The sequence below is a fragment of the Schistocerca serialis genome, chromosome 9, assembly GCF_023864345.2.
Source record: "Schistocerca serialis cubense isolate TAMUIC-IGC-003099 chromosome 9, iqSchSeri2.2, whole genome shotgun sequence".
Classification (NCBI taxonomy): Eukaryota; Metazoa; Arthropoda; class Insecta; order Orthoptera; family Acrididae; genus Schistocerca; species Schistocerca serialis.
The window spans coordinates 488,354,855-488,377,970 of NC_064646.1; the positions used below are offsets into that span (position 1 = coordinate 488,354,855).

At 40.4% G+C, this 23,116-nt stretch overlaps 1 protein-coding gene across 2 annotated transcripts in view; it reads left to right on the forward strand.

Annotated features, from left to right (window-relative positions):
* LOC126419164 (splicing factor, arginine/serine-rich 19-like) overlaps positions 1-23,116 on the forward strand; it is a 176,900-nt gene that overhangs the window by 46,186 nt on the left and 107,598 nt on the right. For both annotated transcript variants that reach the window (XM_050086291.1, XM_050086290.1), the window contains exons 5-6: positions 19,587-19,842; positions 20,052-20,233. In XM_050086291.1, the coding sequence (XP_049942248.1) occupies positions 19,587-19,842; positions 20,052-20,233 (438 nt within the window). The remainder of the gene's footprint in view (positions 1-19,586; positions 19,843-20,051; positions 20,234-23,116) is intronic.

The window sequence follows — 23,116 nt, forward strand, 5'->3', positions numbered from 1 at the left end:
GTTGTTTGTGAAGTCTGCATTTATCTGTTGTGGTATTGGGATCTATAATAATATGCTTACTGTAATATCTGGTGTTTATTGTTTGATCCTGTATTGCAATCATGAATCCTTCCATCTCACTGTATATATTGCCTTTTCTTAGCCATTTGTTGGATGCGTCTTGATCGATGTGTGGCTGTGTTAGATGATACGTGTGCTTGCCATGTAGTGTTTTCTTTTTCCAATTTACTTTCTTCGTATCTGTTGATGTTATGTGATCTGAACGGTTGTAGAAGTGGTTATGAAATTGCAGTGGTGTAGCCGATGCATTTATATGAGCGATTGCTTTGTGTATTTTGCTAGTTTCTGCTAGTTCTAAAAAGAATTTTCTTAAATTGTCTACCTGTCCATAATGTAGGTTTTTTATGTCGATAAATCCCCTTCCTCCTTCCTTTCTGCTTAATGTGAATCTTTCTGTTGCTGAATGTATGTGATGTATTCTATATTTGTGGCATTGTGATCGTGTATTGAGTGCTTCTAGGTCTGTGTTACTCCATTTCACTACTCCAAATGAGTAGGTCAATATTGGTATAGCATAAGTATTTGTAGCTTTTGTCTTGTTTCTTGCTGTCAATTCTGTTTTCAGTATTTTTGTTAGTCTTTGTCTATATTTTTCTTTTAGTTCTTCTTTAATATTTGTATTATCTATTCCTAATTTTTGTCTGTATCCTAGATATTTATAGGCATCTGTTTTTTCCATCGCTTCTATGCAGTCGCTGTGGTTATCCAATATGTAATCTTCCTGTTTGTGTGTTTTCCCTTGACTAAGCTATTTTTCTTACATTTGTCTGTTCCAAAAGCCATATTTATATCATTGCTGAATACTTCTGTTATCTTTAGTAATTGGTTGAGTTGTTGATTTGTTGCTGCCAGTAGTTTTAGATCATCCATGTATAGCAAATGTGTGATTTTGTGTGGGTATGTTCCAGTAATATTGTATCCATAATTTGTATTATTTAGCACGTTGGATAGTTGGTTCAGAGCAAGGCAGAACCAGAAAGGACTTAATGAGTCTCCTTGGTATATTCCACGCTTAATCTGTATTGGCTGTGACGTGATATTATTTGAATTTGTTTGGATATTAAGTGTGGTTTTCCAATTTTTCATTACTATGTTTAGGAACTGTATCAATTTAGGATCTACTTTGTATATTTCCAATATTTGTAGTAACCATGAGTGGGGTACACTATCAAAAGCTTTTTGGTAATCAATGTATGCATAGTGTAGCGACCTTTGTTTAGTTTTAGCTTGATATATCACCTCTGCATCTATTATCAGTTGATCTTTACATCCTTGTGCTCCTTTGCAACAGCCATTTTGTTCTTCGTTTATAATTTTGTTGTGTGTTGTACGTGTCATTAATTTCTGTGTAATGATTGAAGTTAATATTTTGTATATTGTTGGTAGGCAGGTTATGGGGCGATATTTAGCTGGGTTTGCTGTGTCTGCTTGATCTTTAGGTTTCAGATAAGTTATTACATGTGTAAGTGTATCAGGGAATGTGTATGGGTCTGCAATGTAACTGTTAAATAATTTATATCTAAAAACAAAGATGATGAGACTTACCAAACAAAAGTGCTGGCAGGTCGATAGACACACAAACAAACACAAACATACACACACAATTCTAGCTGTCGCAACCAACGGTTGCTTCGTCAGGAAAGAGGGAAGGAGAGGGGAAGACGAAAGGAAGTGGGTTTTAAAGGAGTCATTCCAATCCCGGGAGCGGAAAGACTTACCTTATGGGGAAAAAAGGACGGGTATACACTCGCGCACACACACACATATCCATCCGCACATACACAGACACAAGCAGACATTTGTAAAGGCAATGTGTTGAGGTGAACTTCTTTAGCCAGAAATTTGCTATTTTATCTTTTCCAGGGGCTTTCCAATTGTGAGTAGAATTAATTGCTTGGCTGACTTCATGTTGCAGAATTATCACTTCAGGCATTTGTGATATCATCTTGTATGTATCTGTTTCTGCTTGTATCTACCGTGCATGCCTGTTATGTTGTACCGGATTTGACCATATGTTGCTCCAGAAGTGTTCCATGTCTGTTATATTTGGTAGATTGTCTGTTTTAATGTGTGTGTTATCTATTGTCTGGTAAAATTTCTTTTGGTTTGTGTTGAACGTTTGGTTTTGTCTCCTTCTATTTTCACTTTTTTTGTATCTTCTAAGTCGTTTGGCCAATGCTTGTAATTTCTGCTTCTTTTCGTCTAATTGCTCTATCGCTTCTTGTTGTGAGATTTTACCTAACCTTTTTCGTTTTTTTCTGACATTTCATTTCCTATGAATTGTGTTAGCTGTCCGATGTCTTTTCTCAGGTTTTCTATTCTGATCTGTAGCCTGTGTTGCCATGCTGGTTTTGTGGGTTTCTTCTGTGTGTTGGTTGGTTCTGATCTCTGCCTAGTGTGTATATTTAGTGTAGTGAGTGCTCCTATATAAACCAGTAGTTGTAACTCGTCCATAGTTGTGTTCTCATTTATTTTGTTGTGTATGATTGTGTTGATAGTTTTTATTGTTGTTTCAACTTGTGGGTTATTTGGCGGTCTATGCAAGAATGGTCTAATGTCTGTATTTGTGTCTTTGTATTCTATATATGTCAGCTGAAATTTTTCTTTTATATCTAACATGTGTGTTACTTCGAGTTCTATTTGTGCTTGTTCTGGTGGCTGTCTTAAGATTTTGTTTTCCTCTGATTGTTTAATTGATGCCTGTTGTTCTTTGTTTGTTTGCTCTGGGATGTTTGAGTCCATTACCGTATTTTCTTCTTCTTCTGATTGCACATTATTTTGTTCCAGTATTTGTTGTACTTGTTGTTTGATGTTTTCTAATTCTGACTGGGGTATCCTGTTATTTTTTATTATTACACGGATCTGATCAGCAAGTCATTGTTCTGTTAAAAATTTTAATTCTGGGTATCTGATAATAAATGTTGTGTATACTTGTGATCTGTATCCAGTTGTGTTGGTTCCTAGGTTTGTTGCTTGGTAATAACAGAACATGAGGTGTCGATTAACTTCATCTGACCATCTCATCCTCTGTCTTTGTTTTCCTTCTAGGGTGGTTGCAGGAAGCATATCCTGCAAAAAACCTCTATTTGGATTTAAATCATTTTCCAGTTGGCTAGCAGTGTCGTTACCATTGTGGGTGGGCATAGGGTTCAAACGTCGTCCCCGACCATGACGGCGCTTGTCCGAGGCTTCTTTAGTTCTGTCCTGAACCAACTAATCACACTAAAAGGGAGGTTAGCCCTATTAGTGGTTTGTTCTTTTCGTTGCCTTTTACGACTGGCAGAACATACCGGAGGCCTATTCGTTTCCCGGGCCTCCACGGGGTTTATTATTATTATTATTATTATTATTATTATTAAATCAAACAGTGGAAAATCCAGGATGGAATGTAATAATATTAGAGAAGGAAAGTTGCTACTCACCATATAGCGGAGATGCTGAGTCACGATGGGCATAACAAAAAGATCCACACAATCATAGCTTTCAGCCATTAAGGTCTTCATCAAACACGCCCAAACGCAACTCGCACACTTATCTGAAGTCTTAGGCAACTGAAACCACAATGCGAGCAGCAGCACCAGTGCATGATGGGAGTGGCAACTGGGTGGGGGTAAGGAGGAGGCTGGGTCGGGGAGGGGGAGGGGGATGGATAGTATGGTGGGGGTGGCAGACAGTGAAGTGCTTCAGTTTAGATGGAGGGCAGGAGAGAAGGTGGGGGTGGGGGGGGGGGGGAAGTAGGGGGAAGATGAGAAATAAAAAGAAATTAAAAGACTGTGTGTGGCGGTGAGATGATGGCTGTGTAGTGCTGGAATGGGAAAGGGAGTGGGCTGGATGGGTGGGGACAGTGACTAATGAAGGTTGAAGCCAGGAGGGTTATGGGAAAGTAGGATGTATTGCAGGGAAAGTTCTCACCTGCAAAATTCAGAAAAGCTGATGTTGGTGGGAAGGATCCATAGGGCTGTCACTGAAATGAGGGATATCATGTTTGGCAGCATGTTCACAAACAGGGTGGTCCAATTGTTTTTTGGCCACAGTTTGCCAGTGGCAGACAGCTTGTTTGTTGTCATGCCTCCATAGAATTCAGCACAGTGATTGCAGCTTATGTTTTAAATCACATGACTGGTTTCACAGGTAGCCCTGAAGCCTAGCCACCCGTGGTCATCGCATCTGCAGTGAAGAGCGGTGCCTCTCAAAATATACCAAGGGTCTTACTGAAGCCTTCACAAACCGTAATTATCCTCCCATGCCTTATCTTTCCAGTCTCCTACCAACTCACAAGGACCCACCGTCTGGCCACAGAGGAGCATCCCGCTCGTACCTCAGTACTACCCAGGACTGGAGCAGTTGAATTACATTCTCCGCTAGGGTTTTGACTACCTCTCATCATGCCCTGAAGTGAGAAATGTCCTGCCCACTATCCTTCCCACCCCTTCCACAGTGGTATTCTGCCATCCACCGAACCTATACAATATACTTGCCCATCCCTACACAACCCCAGCTCCCAACCCCTTACCTCATGGCTCATTCCTGTAATAGACTTAGATGCAAGACTTGTCCTATACATCCTTCCACCACCACCTACTCCAGTCCAGTCACAAACACCACCTATCCCATCAAAGGCAGGGCTACTGGAGAAAACAGTCATGTGATTTACAAGCTAAGCTGCAATCACTGTGCTGCAATCTATGTGGGCATGACAACAAACAAGCTGTCTATGCATGAATGGCCACCAACAAACTGTGGCCGAGAAACAATTGGACCACCCTGTTGCTGAACGTGCTGCCAAAGATGATATCCCTCATTTCAGTGACTGCCATATGGATCCTTCACACCAACACCAGCTTTTCTGAATTGTGCAGGTGAGAACTTTCCCTGCAATACATCCTACTTTCCCATAACCCTCCTGGCCTCAACCTTTGTTAGTTGCTGTCCTCACCCATCCAGCCCCCTCCCTGTTCCCATTCCAGCACTACACAGCCGTCATCTCACCGCCACACCCAGTCTTTTAATTTCTTTTTATTTCTCACCTTTCTGCTCCCTTCCTGACCGCAATCCAGCTCCCCCCCCCCCTCACCACCTTCTCTCCTGCCCTCTGTCTAAACTGCAGCACTTCACTGTCTGCCACCCCCACCATACTATCCCTCCCCTTCCCCACTCCAGCTTCCTCCTTACCCTCTCCCAGTTGCCACTCCCATCATGCACTGGTGCTGCTGCTCGCAGTGCGGTTTCAGTTGCCTAAGACTGCAGACGTTTGTGTGTGTGTGTGTGTGTGTGTGTGTGTGTGTGTGTGTGTGTGTGTGTCTATGGTTGACAAAGGCCTTAATTGTGTGAATCTTTTTGTTGTGCCTATCTCGACTCAGCATCTCCACTATATGGTGAGCAGCAACTTTCCTGGACAAATGGGGTATCAAATTAACCAGGGTGAGGTCTAATTTTTCAATAAATATTTAATTACTGGAAGGTAATGTAGGTAATTAAGGAAAATTAATCAGTGATTTGAGGGAAAATTGCAGTATTTGGCGAACAGCAACTGCTAGCTGCGTAAACAAAGAGTAAAAAAATATCAAAATGCATCATAAATAGAAACTTTCCTGCTTTCTTTTGATCTGTGTGCTCTCAGTAATAAACAATACTGATCAATAATTAAATATTTTGTATTTCATGGTTTCTGAACAAAATTTGAAAAAAAAAATTTGATAAAAAGATATTTTCTAAAATGATTTGCTGAAAAGTAAGAAATAAAATAGATTAGAGATACATTTTCCATGTGTTTGAAGAATGGTTGAAATCATATACAGCAAATGAGGTGCCAATTGAGAATTAAAGTTCAGTGTTTAACTTAGAATCTTAAATTTTACAAACTACTAGACCATTGGTAGTCATTCTGGTCCCTGCTGCCCACTGTTGGGCCTTCCAGTTTCCATGGTGGATAGTGGGTGGTGAGGGTTTTAAAAACTTTGATGTAAAGTATTTGGCAACTAATTATTATTATATGTATATTGCCATTTCTGCTAAATTTGATTAAAGCGATTGGTGAGTCCTGGAATGCAAGGAAACCAAAAAGAAAAAGGAAAGGCTTGCTTTTGTTATGAACTCTTCAGTTCTTTCCTGTACACAACAACATTGTCAGAGAACAATTTCATTATGGTCCTGATCCTGTCTGACAACTTCTTTATGTTTGTTGAGAACTATGCTTCCTTGGGGCACAGCTGATGTAATTTTTGTTTCTGTTGAACATAATGTCATCCATTGCAACATACCAAGTTAACTTGCTCAAATACTCATTGACTAATTGCATATCTGCAAAAATACACCATATGATGATATTTAGGTAAGTAACTGGCAATTTGGCACAGTGTCAGAAGCCTTTTGGAAATCTAGGAAGACAGAATCTGTCAGTTCATCTGGATCTTTTGTTTACAAGATATTGTGTATTAATAAAGCAATTATTTCATGCAAATAGTTTTTCCTGAATTCACACTGATTGATGGAGATAAATTTGTTTCCCTTCAGCAACATGACAAGCTCTATAATTTATATGGTTTAACAAGCCTCCTCACTCTATTGGCTTCAGTTATCACACAACCAACAAAAATTTGCAAAATTGGATGTTTGTGAACAAAGTGACTGTTTGCATGATAGTAGAAAACATGCATGATAGTAGAAAACAATAAAAATTACTTAACCTTGGTCTTGTTGATGTAGAATACTTTTTTAGCAGGTTGGGTTGTTTGATGATCTCATTTCTGTGAGAGGGATGAATTGTTGCTTTCATATATGTAAAGTGAAATTTAATAATTAAGCGGGAACTCAGATTTCACTTCCATTTTTTAATGTATGTTGATTCATTCACACGATAATACTCAAAACATTTACAAAAACTAATATTCAATAATGAAATCTCATTGGATGCCCCAGGATAAAGGGACAGCTAAATGGGCATTCGAAAGGTGTTAGTTCACAAGAGTCCAACAATATTTTATTGCACAGATACCAAATCACTGATACAATACAAATGATAAAGGCTGCTTGCAGTGAACATAACTAAGAAGGCGCAACTAATGGGTGACAATAATTAGTGCCAACAACAGATTTAAAATGTTAACAGCAGTTCAAATTTCAGCAGAAAAGCAGATAAAATAATCAAGGATAGGCATTCAGGTGATTACTCCAAAATTTCTTCAATTAAACGATTGATGAGTAATTGGTTAATTTAGATTGATAAGATGCACCAATTTAGGAGGGACTAAGAAGCAAGTAGCGAAATCAAATATCAGTCAAACATGCTCTCAGTGATGGGCAAACAATTCCAACATTTGGCTGGCCAGTGGTGCTTGACATTAATGAATATAACTGACAAGAAGTGCAGTAATATGAAATTTCACAGTCTGGTATGTGACGAGCTGAGGCCTGTTAATTACTAATATTTTATGCAACGAACACAGGAACAATTCTCGACACAAATATGCAATATTTGATTAATCAGAGAAGCCCCTTTGGCACAATCAAGATACTGACATGAAAAATAATAAAATACCTTTTAACAAATTGAGCATTACACCAACATTAAAACTATATATTAAAACCAAACTTCAAAAGAGAAAACATGGAAGGGTCAGGTACGGCCTGCCAGGTCTGTGTAAGATGGTAGACTAGCAGGCACTTTAGGTTAAATTAATGTCCAGTTGCTTTGAGATAGAAAGTCAACTTATGAGAGATACCGTAGCAAGCCAGGAGGCCGCAACGTCTCTATGGTGAGATGGGAAATGGCATGCTGCCTGTGCGCATGTACATAGCGGACGCGGTCAGGCTATGTACGATGAACTGGTGGGTAAGAGTTAACACCCTGGATCAGTGACTCCAAGTGCTACGAACAGCTCGGAAGGCTGAGAGAAAACAAGCACACATATAAATCATGCATAATAATCATAAAAATGTGAAAATGTTCAAACCAAGACAAGAAACTCAATGTAAGCATGGCCGCAAGCCCCAACTAAATCTTAAGTATTACAACAAGAATTACTAAGAGGATTAACCACTTAACTTTACAATAAAAGATAACATTAAGTTAATGTAATAACCAAGAAATCAAAGGGCTACTCAAACACATTAAATTAAGTGACTTCAAAGATAATAGGCAAATCTTGTGGACTAACACTCAAGATAATTTCAATAGTAATTGCATTTAGAATAATAAATACTAACCGTTTTGAAAGAGGCAAAATCTCACCATAGCTGAGGAACTTAATTATCCAAATGGGCCAAGATTCACTTGGCCCTAACAGTTGCTTACCACGGCTATAGGCAATTTTATAGTCGTTACATCAGCCAAGGAAGCAGCAACTTCCAATACAAATAAGACACAATTTTGACCTCAGTGGTCACTAATACACATGGCGGCCTAGAATGTATGACACAATTAATTTCAGAGCCAAATGACAAGATAAGCAGACATTGAACAAGTTGCAATTAAAAGAAATTTTAAAACACATCAAACATAGCACTCAGATATTTCAAACAGAGGCACAGGAAAGTAAATTTAATACTTGAGACTAAGTGACGGAGAGCCACAGGTAATCCTGCATAGTTGTAGCAACTTCAACAAGGGAGTACATATGTCAGTCAAGTAATGAGTACCTTACCCCCAAAGGACAGGACAGACAGCACCAGAAAATGAACATCACTCCAACACCCACATCAGCAAGTATGCCTCCTTAATCCACGATAAACTGGCTGTGTTGACATTAGGCCCAAGTATTGCTAACCAGCAAAACTCTACCGACCAGCGATTGCTTAGACAATCGTGTGCTTGTAAGCTCTGTAAACAGCTCACTGTATGTCATGTGCTTCTTGTCTCTCTCTCACTGGCAGCAACCAACTTCCTGTCCATGTGGTCAATAAACTGCTTCAAGAAACAACCACCAATGAGTCAACTAACAGGTGACTGAAGTGGCACCTGGCAACTAGACAGAGATGGATCACACCGGTAGGCAAAGATGTCAGAACAGGAATGAGCCGACATGGCTCAGATAGTGTCTACCATGACTTCTTGAATCTCATTCCATTATAACTTGACAACAGCAGTTTGCAGAATCCAATCAACTACGCCATCATACAACTTCTACCAACTCACAACCGCTTGCTACACACACACATACACAAATCAAGTGCACTGATGCGGTTCAGAGATATTTGAACACGTCAACCTCTTGTGTTAAAAAGATGTGTATACAGTATCAATATGATCAAAATTATTTCCACAAAGATAAAGATGTATTTAACTTGTTATTAATAAAAGCAATGATTGCAGGAAACAAAAAGTGTTGCATTAGTAGTGTATACCAAGTGTCATTACTGTAACCGCTATGATATTGTAATCTGCAGTACTTCTTAAAAAACAAGGTACAGTGGAACCTCACACAGCAAACATAATTCACTCCAAAATCTTACTTGTAGTGCGAAACACTCGTCAAGCAAATTAATTTATCCCATATAAATTAATGTAAAATACAATAATGCGTTTCGTGCAGGAAAAGTACTAAACGTTTCATCTTATTTATGCTATTTATTCAAAGAAAACTGTACGTACATGGTGCACTTTGTTATTCACAACACATAACTAATTCTTTTTTTACAAGGAAGCTATCTATAGTCATTTGTTTCTGCCCATACTTCAATATTTGCAAAAATGCGACACAGCATTATCATCAAATAAATTTGTGGTACGTGTACCCATTGCTTTATCGGTGTGGTGATTTTCTATGTATACATCAATATTTGGCAAAAATGCGACACAGCATCATCATCAAATAAATTTGTAGCACGCGTACCCATTGCTTTATTGGGGTGGTGACTTTCTGGCGCATCTGATTCCCATGCTTCCAACATTTCTCTTATTGCGCCAGAAGATTGCTGCTTTGCTGTTACCCGTCGTTGTCCTCCTCCTCCTCCTCCTCCTCCTCCTCCTTTGAAAAACTCCAGTCAACAACTTCCTGCTGTGAAACACACTGCAACTCCGTAAGCTCTTTGGTGATCATTTCGTGGCTGTGATCTTCCAGTAGCTCATAGATTTCATTGTTATCCACTTCTAGTCCCAACTCTTGGTCAAAGACACAGTCTCGTTGACTACAGGATCCACAGGTACTGACTCTAATGCCTCAGGGTCACATTCGACAATGCACTCCTGCCAAAGTTTCTTCCAAGCAGAAGTGAGAGTTCTCTTGGTAGTCCCTTCTCACACCTTTTCGATCATCTTGACCCATGCAACGATGTTGAAGTGATCTTTCCAAAACTCTCGGAGAGTGAGATTGGTAGCTTCATTCAACTCAAAGCCGTGCTCAAAGAGTGCTTTATTGTAGAGCTTCTTAAAGTTAGAAATAATCTGCTGGTCCATAAACTGGAGTAATGGAATGGTGTTGGGAGGCAGAAATTGGATCTTAATGAATTGTCTCTTCTAGGAGGTGCTCTTGTAGGCCTGGAGAATGGGCAGGAGTGTTGTACATAACAAGCAAAATGTGGAGTGACAGATTCATCTAAAGTAAATATTTTGAAGGACCAAACACTTCCTTGATCCAGTCACAAAAAAGATCGCATCACCCAAGCCTTGTTTTGAACCTTGACATCACATTTAACGTGCTCTTCTGGACTTTACACTTCTTGAAGGCTGGTAGAGTTCTTGAATGATAAGCAGGTAGTGGTTCAATTTTCAAATCGCCACTTGCGTAGACACAATAGCAGTGTGAGAAGGTCTTCCATTGGCATGTGTCACCGGGCAATCCATTCTCCTCTGTTGTTATAAAAGTATGCTTTGACATCTTTTTCCAGAATAGACCAGTCCCGTCACAATTAAAAACCTGTTGCTGCAGATAAGCCTCAGAATCTATTAGCATCTTGAAGTTGCTGCTGCCTTTATGTCGGAGCTGGCTGCTTCACCATGCCTTGCAATGCAGTGGATGCCGGTTGTTCTCTTAAACTTCTCGAACTGCCCACGGCTTCCCTTAGACACTCCTTCGGCCACTGATGATCCTTGTGTCTTCTTAACAAGGTCGGAAAAAGTCATTCTCACCTTTTCACAAATGAAGACCTTGTGAATAGTGTCATCTTGAAATTGCTTTTCATTTATCCATATAAGGAGCAACCTTTTGAAATTGTCCAGAATACGAAACGGTAGTTTAGATATTGTTGTCACTCCCTTTGAAGTGTCTGTCTCCTTAATCTTGTCCTTGTTCTTGAGGATAGTGCAAATAGTTGATGTAGACCGATTGTATGTGCATGCTAAATCAGTAACGCTCACACCACGTTTGCGTTTTTCAATGATTTTATGTTTCATTTCTAAGGTCATTTTCTTTCTCTTATGATGATCTTCTTGTGGCTTTATGTTTGGGGACATTCTTTGAAGGTTAGTAAAATTTGCACACAAGTTTAGAAAAATGTGTGATCACAAGATGCAATAAGATGGTAGCAGAAAGAGCGCTAAACCCAGGCTGCAGTATGTACTAAAGACATTGTTCATATGCCACTGTCGAGTATGTACTAAAGACATTGTTCATATGCTGCTGCTGCTGACAATGAAAGGTGTTCATATTGTTGAACATTTCCCCCACTGCGCAGATGGCTGACGACATCTCACTAAATTGTCGTCGCTCATAATGTAAAACATTGCTCATTAAGCAAGTCATTTTTTTACAATTTGTTTTGCTTGCTATGAGAAATGCACATTATGGGAGGTGTCGTTAAGCGGGGTTTCACTGTATTTGAGCAGTTCCATTACAGCTGTTGATCTTCAACTCTTTTTTGTAAACAGGAGTGGTTTGTCTGCTTTCCCTGTCACATGAGGCTATATGCTATGAAAGAGACCTTGATTAACACAAGTCAGGAAAGCACCTAATTCTATGATGTAATCAATGCAAAAAACAACAGGAATTCTGCCTGAGCCTGGTGCTTTGCTACCCTTTTATCTTCTGTTGTATTCCTTTCCCCTGTCTCTGGTTAATCACACAGTAGAGAGCAAGGACATAACTGAGCTGTGGATCTTGGATATCAGTTTTCTCCAACAGAAACTTGTGACATAAATTTTTGTAGACACAGCATTGTGCATCTGCACTCAGAACTTTACCTCAGTAACCAGTTGTTAGAAGTTGTTGAAGATTTCAGATTGTAAGGCCTCATTTTTGACAGTAAATTAACATTGTTACCACATGTGCACCAGCTCAAGGCAAATTGCGTTAGGGAGCATAATACCCTCAGATTTCCAAGTGGCACCTCTTGAGATGCAGACCACATGGTGCTTCTGCAATTCGGCAAAGCTTTGACTCTATCCTACCTGAACTATAGGCGTATTACTTGTGGGTCCATAGTACTATCAATAGTGAGCTTATTAGATGGTGTCCACCACAGTGGTGTGTGTTTGGCTACTGGAGCTTTCTGTATGAGCACTGTAGACAGCCTACTGGTGGAAGCTGGTATCCCAACACTAAGGATCAGGTGCCAAAAACTTCTGCAGCCACTATCTGTCAGGTGCATAGCTATACATGTTATGCAACTCTGTTTCACAACCAACACTTCAGATTGTTTACGAATCACACAAAAATTTGTATACCAGCTGGGATATGGTTGGTAGCTCCAGACAAGGACTACCAGCCATCCCCTTTTGTCTGTGTATGTAGTTCCCCCCCTCAGCACCCTCCTCATTGTGTACCCAGTTTGATGATTTGGATGCACCTCTTTCCTGACCCTAAGGAAAATGCTCATCTCACCATTCTCAGATGCCTGTCCATTTAGTTCACTGTAACTATTCCAGATTCAACATGCCTATCCCCCCCATGAACCATGGACCTTGCCGTTGGTGGGGAGGCTTGCGTGCCTCAGCGATACAGATAGCCGTACCGTAGGTGCAACCACAACGGAGGGGTATCTGTTGAGAGGCCAGACAAACGTGTGGTTCCTGAAGAGGGGCAGCAGCCTTTTCAGTAGTTGCAAGGGCAACAGTCTGGATGATTGACTGATCTGGCCTTGTAACAATAACCAAAACGGCCTTGCTGTGCTGGTACTGCGAACGGCTGAAAGCAAGGGGAAACTACAGCCGTAATTTTTCCCGAGGGCATGCAGCTTTACTGTATGATTACATGATGATGGCGTCCTCTTGGGTAAAATATTCCGGAGGTAAAATAGTCCCCCATTCGGATCTCCGGGCGGGGACTACTCAGGACGACGTCGTTATCAGGAGAAAGAAAACTGGCGTTCTACGGATCGGAGCGTGGAATGTCAGATCCCTTAATCGGGCAGGTAGGTTAGAAAATTTAAAAAGGGAAATGGATAGGTCGAAGTTAGATATAGTGGGAATTAGTGAAGTTCGGTGGCAGGAGGAACAAGACTTCTGGTCAGGTGACTACAGGGTTATAAACACAAAATCAAATAGGGGTAATGCAGGAGTAGGTTTAATAATGAATAGGAAAATAGGAATGGGGGTAAGCTACTACAAACAGCATAGTGAACGCATTATTGTGGCCAAGATAGACACGAAGCCCACACCTACTACAGTAGTACAAGTTTATATGCCAACTATCTCTGCAGATGACGAAGAAATTGAAGAAATGTATGATGAAATAAAAGAAATTATTCAGATTGTGAAGGGAGACGAAAATTTAATAGTCATGGGTGACTGGAATTCGAGTGTAGGAAAAGGGAGAGAAGGAAACATAGTAGGTGAATATGGATTGGGGGACAGAAATGAAAGAGGAAGCCGCCTTGTAGAATTTTGCACAGAGCACAACATAATCATAACTAACACTTGGTTTAAGAATCATGAAAGAAGGTTGTATACATGGAAGAACCCTGGAGATACTAAAAGGTATCAGATAGATTATATAATGGTAAGACAGTGATTTAGGAACCAGGTTTTAAATTGTAAGACATTTCCAGGGGCAGATGTGGACTCTGACCACAATCTATTGGTTATGACCTGTAGATTAAAACTGAAGAAACTGCAAAAAGGTGGGAATTTAAGGAGATGGGACCTGGATAAACTAAAAGAACCAGAGGTTGTACAGAGATTCAGGGAGAGCATAAGGGAGCAATTGACAGGAATGGGGGAAATAAATACAGTAGAAGAAGAATGGGTAGCTCTGAGGGATGAAGTAGTGAAGGCAGCAGAGGACCAAGTAGGTAAAAAGACGAGGGCTAATAGAAATCCTTGGGTAACAGAAGAAATACTGAATTTAATTGATGAAAGGAGAAAATATAAAAATGCAGTAAGTGAAACAGGCAAAAAGGAATACAAACGTTTCAAAAATGAGATCGACAGGAAGTGCAAAATGGCTAAGCAGGGATGGCTAGAGGACAAATGTAAGGATGTAGAGGCCTATCTCACTAGGGGTAAGATAGATACCGCCTACAGGAAAATTAAAGAGACCTTTGGAGATAAGAGAACGACTTGTATGAATATCAAGAGCTCAGATGGAAACCCAGTTCTAAGCAAAGAAGGGAAAGCAGAAAGATGGAAGGAGTATATAGAGGATCTATACAAGGGCGATGTACTTGAGGACAATATTATGGAAATGGAAGAGGATGTAGATGAAGATGAAATGGGAGTGCGTGAAGAGTTTGACAGAGCACTGAAAGACCTGAGTCGAAACAAGGCCCCCGGAGTAGACAATATTCCATTGGAACTACTGACGGCCGTGGGATAGCCATTCCTGACAAAACTCTACCATCTGGTGAGCAAAATGTATGAAACAGGCGAAATACCCTCAGACTTCAAGAAGAACATAATAATTCCAATCCCAAAGAAAGCAGGTGTTGACAGATGTGAAAATTACCGAACTATCAGCTTAATAAGTCACAGCTGCAAAATACTAACACGAATTCTTTACAGACGAATGGAAAAACTAGTAGAAGCCAACCTCGGGGAAGATCAGTTTGGATTCCGTAGAAACACTGGAACACGTGAGGCAATACTGACCTTACGACTTATCTTAGAAGAAAGATTAAGGAAAGGCAAACCTACGTTTCTAGCATTTGTAGACTTAGAGTAAGCTTTTGACAATGTTGACTGGAATACTCTCTTTCAAATTCTAAAGGTGGCAGGGGTAAAATACAGGGAGCGAAAGGCTATTTACAATTTGTACAGAAACCAGATGGCAGTTATAAGAGTCGAGGGACATGAAAGGGAAGCAGTGGTTGGGAAGGGAGTAAGACAGGGTTGTAGCCTCTCCCCGATGTTGTTCAATCTGTATATTGAGCAAGTAGTAAAGGAAACAAAAGAAAAATTCGGAGTAGGTATTAAAATTCATGGAGAAGAAATAAAAACTTTGAGGTTCGCCGATGACATTGTAATTCTGTCAGAGACAGCAAAGGACTTGGAAGAGCAGTTGAATGGAATGGACAGTGTCTTGAAAGGAGGATATAAGATGAACATCAACAAAAGCAAAACAAGGATAATGGAATGTAGTCTAATTAAGTCGGGTGATGCTGAGGGAATTAGATTAGGAAATGAGACACTTAAAGTAGGAAAGGAGTTTTGCTATTTGGGGAGCAAAATAACTGATGATGGTCGAAGTAGAGAGGAGATAAAATGTAGGCTGGCTATGGCAAGGAAAGCGTTTCTGAAGAAGAGAAATTTGTTAACATCCAGTATTGATTTAAGTGTCAGGAAGTCATTTCTGAAAGTATTCGTATGGAGTGTAGCCATGTATGGAAGTGAAACATGGACGATAAATAGTTTGGACAAGAAGAGAATAGAAGCTTTCGAAATGTGGTGCTACAGAAGAATGCTGAAGATTAGATGGGGAGATCACATAACTAATGAGGAAGTATTGAATAGGATTGGGGAGAAGAGAAGTTTGTGGCACAACTTGACCAGAAGAAGGGATCGGTTGGTAGGACATGTTCTGAGGCATCAAGGGATCACCAATTTAGTGTTGGAGGGCAGCGTGGAGGGTAAAAATCGTAGAGGGAGACCAAGAGATGAATACACTAAGCAGATTCAGAAGGATGTAGGTTGCAGTAGGTACTGGGAGATGAAAAAGCTTGCACAGGATAGAGTAGCATGGAGAGCTGCATCAAACCAGTCTCAGGACTGAAGACCACAACAACAACAACATACACAGATAGATCAAAAAGTCAATGAGAGAGTTGGTAATGCTTTTACACACACGAGTGCACATAAGAAGTATTTTCTGCCTAGTGTGTGCAGTGTATGCACAGCTAGTCATCTTACTGTGGGCTTTGCAGTACATTAAAACTCTCAACTTGTTCATAACAACTCCTTGAGCTGCTTACAGGGCACATCTCATTGCTGCCACATAAAGCTTTTATGTGCTGACCTATTAGTTGACCTTCACAATTCCAGAACGACAGTAGCTTCATCTGACCAACAAGCCATCTTATTGTGCCAATTGCATATCGATCCCTCCAGACGTACCCATGAATTTACTTTGCGTCAAGATGACTCCCCTCCTTGCTTGCTGTGGTAGTCAGCTCACAATAGCCCATCTTCTTGTGGAGTGTCCCCAACTGGCTGACCTGAAAGGAGTGATCAACCTGTCCACCTCCCTAACCCAGATACTTACAGACGATGGGTAACAACTTACAAAGTCTTAAGTTTCCTGTGGAAATGTGGTTTTTATAACAAAATTTAATGCACATCAACAATTGATGTAGGAGTGGATGTGGGGAAGGATCTCTTGTTTCCACGTGTGCCTTAATGCGCTGCTTTCTCCCATTGCACTGTAGTGTATTTTAAAATTTTTCAGCATGTATTTTATTTATCTCTCTGTTTGAAGACTGTACAGATTAGAGAGGTAAATAGCTTACTTTTGCATCCAATTTTAGTAGAACTGACTGTGGTGACCTTTCTGGGGGTAATCTTCAGCAACTGACTACAATTTTTAACTGCCTTGTGTATTGTATATTGAAACAGGGACCTAGAAAAGATAGAGAGGCTTCGTCTCGCCATAGCCCTCAGTGGTCCACAACCCTACAACAGGTCACAGCACTACACTCGCCCCACCGCCGCCCCACACCGAACCCAGGGTTATTGTGTGGTTTGGCCCCCAGTGGACCACCAGTCACTCCAGTCCCATCACTGGTATCATGTAAAACATTAAAGGCAGAACCAGTCGCAAATTACTATCATTTGATAGCTGAAATGTATTCATGGCATGTCTTTGTACATTGGAATGGCCACATACAAATTTGCAAAACTCATTAAAGAACCCAAGTGAACTTCCTGCAAAAGGCTTCCAGTATGATTCCTGAGACCTGAGTTCTTGGCATATCACCAAGTCTCTTTGGATCATCCAACCTAGCACCCATTCCCCTCAGTTTCAGAGATGGGAACTTGCTTTCCAACATATCCTCAGATCTCATCCTTAATTTGTCTGCCTCACTCCCTCTTTCCTTAATCTATTTGTGTTTTGAGTAAAAGTGTATTTTTCTCTCTTTGATTCTTCCCTTTTGTCTATTTATGACATTTCTTTTATTTTGTTCTTTATTGCTTTTTCTTTTATTCTGGTTCAGTCTTTACTTCCCAGCATCATCAGTATCTTCTAACCTTTGAACCGAAGGTGGCACAACGCTTAACCGATTTACTACTTTTAACCCCCCCCTCCCCCCCCAAAATCTCTCTTAAACATGAATGCCATCCCTGTACCCCCAAACCCTTGAACCACTTCTCTTTTTCTGCACTGCAGAAGGAACCAATGATTTCAGAAGTTAAAAGTACTGTCATGATTTAATGTATTCTCAGTTGTACTGAGAGTTTTGCCTCTTGAAGATGATTATTGTCCAGGCGAACAGGGTGATTCAGGAGGAATGTCACATAACTTATGAGATGATTCTACATGTGAAAACACACTGAAAAAGCCATGTGAATGTGTATCCTATTTTCAATCATTATGAAAGGGGAGCTGGTTGAAGACTTCACACATCCATGAATAATTATGAAGAGAAGTGAGAATATTACTTATCAAAATGCTGTGTAGGTGCTGTGGTGGGAAGAATAATGGTGGAACCATCCTATAAGAGGTGTGTGATTCTCAAATAGGTTCATAGCACTGTGACATCGCACTAACTGCAAGGTACCCAGTGAGCAACTGTGGGTTGGATCAGTGAGCAGTCATGAGGCTGGACAGGTATCTGCTTGAGTGGTGTTTAATTGAGCAAGTCCATTGTGACTGTGAATACCAGCATGCCACACACATTTGTCTGTGCAGAATACACAGACGTTTTGTTTGGGCATGGGTACTGTGCCTCTGTGGTTATGACAGAATACCAGAGACATTTCCCTGATCGGCAAATGCCCTGTGCTAGGGTATTTCCCAGGGTTTTTCAGACATTATGTTTATCTGGAGCACTACCCAGTGTATGTGGAACATCAGAACGTGAGCCGTCTAGTGGGGAAAAGAAAGACATTATTGCAATGGTACAGTGAAGTCCCACTGACAGTACACAGCACATTAACTGTCCACTCGATATTCCACAAATGTGAGTGTGACCTATGTTACCTTCTGAGGGTATGTACCCATTCTGTGTGCAGCCCCTCCAACATCTGCATCTAGGTGACTCAGTAAGCAGACAGCAATATTGCAAATGGTTGACTGTACACAGAGATGACGTGCAGGACAATTTATTTAAAGATGAGGCTACATTTACACACAGTGGTATCACAAACATCCGCAGTTCTCGTATGTGGACAATGGAGAACCAAGTTGACATTGGGAAACAAGATTCCAAGTTTGGTTCTCAGTGAATGTCTGGTGTGCTATGATTGATGATCTGGTGATAGGGCCTGTGCTCCTGCTAAATTGCGTGACAGCCGCAGCATAAGAACATTTCCTGATGGAACACCTATCTGCACTTTTGGAAGATGTGACATTAGAGCAACAACAGCAAATGTACCTGCAGCATGATGGATCACTGATTCACTGTAGTAGAAAACTATCCCAGTATCTGAATAACACATTTCCTCAGCAGTTGATTTTCTGTGGCGGACCTATTAACTGGCCTGCCAGATCACCTGACCTAACCCAACCCCATTAGACTTCTGTTTATGGGGCTGGTTAAAGGGGGATGTGTACCCTACAAAGATGGATACGCATGAAGAACTTGTTGCTCACATTGCCGATGTTGTTGCCCACATTAAAGCCCTTTGAGATGGTGTTCAATGTGCAACACAGCACACCCTCCAATGTGTTGAATAATATGTTGAAATTGGTGGGGGACTTTATGAACACCTCTTGTAGGAGGGATCAGTCATCTGTCCCACCAATATCCTGCCCACCACAGTGCCTACACAGTATTTTGGTAAGTAATATTCACACTTGTCTTCATATTATTTCATTGATGTGTATAGTCTTCAACCCACTCTGGTTCTGTAGTCATCAAAAATCGTACCCATGTTCATAGGACTTTTTCAGTTTATTTTCATATGTGGAATCACCTTGCAAATTATGTTACATTCCTCCCAAATCTCACTGTATGTCAGAAAACATGTGTTCTTCCCTTTCAATTACACTCTCTCATTGTAGATGGCGACATAGTGGATTCAAGGAGCTGTACGGTGGTGGAAGTTCTCCACATGGTAGTACTAAAAGGTCTCGTTCGCGGTCTCGTACACGTTCACCACGTCGACCTCGAAGTCGGAGCAGAGACCGGCGAGCTCCCAGTGGAGGGCGAGCGAGATCTCCTCTGCCGCCCGTGTCACGTCTCCGATCGAGATCGCGTTCACGTTCTCGTGACCGCTCTCGTCGTCCCCACACTCCCCCACCGTCTTCATCACAAAGGGTAGGCCATTAATATTGCCTGAAGTTAAATGCTGGTGTTATTTAAATTTGTCAGTTTACTGCTTAGTTTGATACATTGGCTAGTGTACATATTTTGCACATTGTTGTTCAGTTTGATACTGCTGCCTGGAGTTTCTTACTTTCACAGCTTATTACTCTGTAATGCATACAGTTTTCTGAAATAACTTTTTTTTCCCCTCTCCCCCACAGCTGAGGAGCAGTTCTGCTCGCCGAACCTCACCTCCAAGAAGGGCACGTAGTCCAAAACCTACGTCGGTGTCGCCTAGCTCCCGATCTGTTTCCAGCTGTTCTGATGAATCTTGTTCAGTATGTTCTCCAAAGTCTCGCAAACGTCCAGCTGCACCACGAGGACCGCCAACACCCAGGTCGAGGTGAGTAGCGAGTAGTTAGGTACACAGTCTTTGTGGCTTCACAGAAGTCTTCAAACGTTGTGTAGAACATTTGAGCATGTTGTTATTTGACAAATTGTTGGACAAATATGTTGATGTCGTGGTGATTTATGAGTTATATCGGTTCACATAGATCGCAGAAGGCCTGTTTCACTGGCCTCAGAACTGACTTTAAACTGTATATTGTTTAGCTGTTGTGACTAACTGTTCTGTTGAGTAATTGTAGTAACTTTGTCAGATCTTCATCTACCTCTTGCAAAGACTGACTACTGAATGTAGAGTAATACAAAATTGTGCACCATACTCTGTGTAAAATTATAGTGTGTGTGGTGGCACGAAGTTGCATTGACTGCATTTTCAAACAAGGAAACTTAGATCTGTCTATGAAGGAGATTGCTATAAAACAGTTTTATGGCTGCTTGTGGAATCCATAATTATTTTGTCCAATTGATTGCGTCTAATGTTTGCAAAGGAGGACAGTATATACAGTCACAGGGTTATTTGTTTAATTAGAGAGTACAATAGAAACCTCAATTGGAAGACTGAAAGTAGAAATGCAGTATCATGTAAAAACCTATTTCAGAAGTTCTAGAAATTGATTTTCAGGATGGAATCTGTTAATATTCTATCTACATGGAATGAAATCCGAATGTGTGGTGCAAATAGTACCCACCACTATACAATTATATGATTATTTGAGATAGGGACAAAGAGTATAAAAAAAGGTGATATCATCTTTGGAGATTTCAATTAAGTATCAGTCTACTCTGTTTGTAAGACAGAAATGTGACCTTATTTATGAAATGACACCTTGAGTCAGAAAGCCATAATTTTCTTTTATTCGAGGTTGTGATAGCATGTAACATGAAAATCAGTTTAGTGGAAGGAAGAAGTCTGTAACTTTGAAATTTAATGTAATCTTTGTTTTGAAAGTTGTAATTGATTCTACTGAATTATGGGAAAATAAAATTAACAATTGTTTGAATGCGTAACATGCTTTAAAACGTGTTTTTGAAGACTACCTTGGATCCCAAAAATGCAGTGACCAGTTCCTCCATCTAGTGCAAGGCTTTTTCCGACCTATGGAAATAAAAGTATGATGTAAAAACTTTCAGCTACATTCATGTCTGTTTCCCACTCTATAAAATCTTACTGTGTGGCTTAAGGCGTGGTTTCATAGAGGCAATCATATGTTGTTGTTGTTGTTGTTGTTGTTGCCTGCAGTCAAGAGACTGATTTGATGCCGCTCTCCACACTACTCAGTCCTGTGCAAGCTTCTTCATCTCTTGAGTAACTAGTGCAACCTATATTCTTCTGAATCTGCGTAGTATATTTCATCTCTTGGTCTCCCTCTATGATTTTTACTTTCCACACTTCCCTCCAGTACTAAATTGGTGATTCCTTCATGCCTCAGAACATCTCCTACCAACCAATCTCTTCTTCTAGTCAGCTTGTGCCACAAATTCCTCTTCTCCCCAATTCTATTCAGTACCTCCTCAAGGTGGTTCCTGAAGAAGGGCAGCAGCCTTTTCAGTAGTTGCAGGGGCAACAGTCTGGATGATTGACTGACCTGGCCTTGTAGCATTAACCAAAATGGCCTTGCTGTGCTGGTACTGCGAATTGCTTAAAGCGAGGGGAAACTACAGCTGTAATTTTTCCCGAGGGCATGCAACTTTACTGTATGCTTAAATGATGATGGCATCCTCTTCGTAAAATATTCCATAGGTAAAATAGTCCCCCATTCAGATCTCCGGGTGGGGTCTACTCAGGAGGACATTGTTATCAGGAGAAACAAAACTGGCGTTCTATGGATCGGAGCACGGAATGTCAGATCCCTTAATTGTGTAGCTAGGTTAGAAAATTTAAAAATGGAAATGAATATGTTAAAGCTAGATATAGTGGGAATTAGTGAAGTTCGGTGGCAGGAGGAACAAGACTTCTGTTCAGGTGAATACAGGATATAAATACAAACCCAAATAGGAGTAATGCAAGAGTAGGTTTAATAATGAATAAAATATCAGGAGTGCGGGTGAGATACGATGAACAGCACAGTGAACGCATTATTGTAGCCGAGATAGACCTGAAGCCCAGTAGTAGATGTTTGTATGCCAACTAGCTCCTCAGACGATGAAGAGATTGAAGAAATGCGTGACGAGATAAAGGAAATTATTCAGGTAGTGAAGGGAGACAAAAATTTAATAGTCATGAGGGACTGAATGTTGATAGTAGGGAAAGGAAGAGAAGGAAGAGTAATAGGTGAATATGGAATGGGGGTAAATAATGAAAGAGGAAGCCGCCTATTAGAATTTTGCACATAGCATAACTTAATCATAGCTAACACTTGGTTTTAGAATCATGAAAAAAGGTTGTATATGTGGAAGAGGCCTGGAGACACTGGAAGGTTTCAGGTAGATTATATTATGGCAAGATATAGATTTAGGAACCAGGTTTTAAATTGTAAGGCGTTTCCAGGTGCAGATGTGGATTCTGACCACAATCTTATTGGTTATTAACTGTAAATTAAAACTGAAGAAATTGCAAAAAGGTGAGAATTTAAAGAAATGGAACCTGGATAAACTGAAAGAACCAGAGGTTGTAGAGAGTTTCGGGGAGAGCATTAGGGATTGATTGACAAGAACAGGGAAAAGAAATACAATAGAAGAAGAATGGGTAGCTTTGAGAGATGCAATAGTGAATGCAGCAGAGGATCAAGTGAGCAAAAAGATGAGGGCCAGTAGGAATCCTTAGGTAACAGAAGAGGTATTAAATTTAATTGATGAAAGGAGAACATATAAAAATGCAGTAAATGAAGCAGGCAAAAAGGGATACAACTGTCTCAAAAATGAGATCGATAGGAAGTGCAAA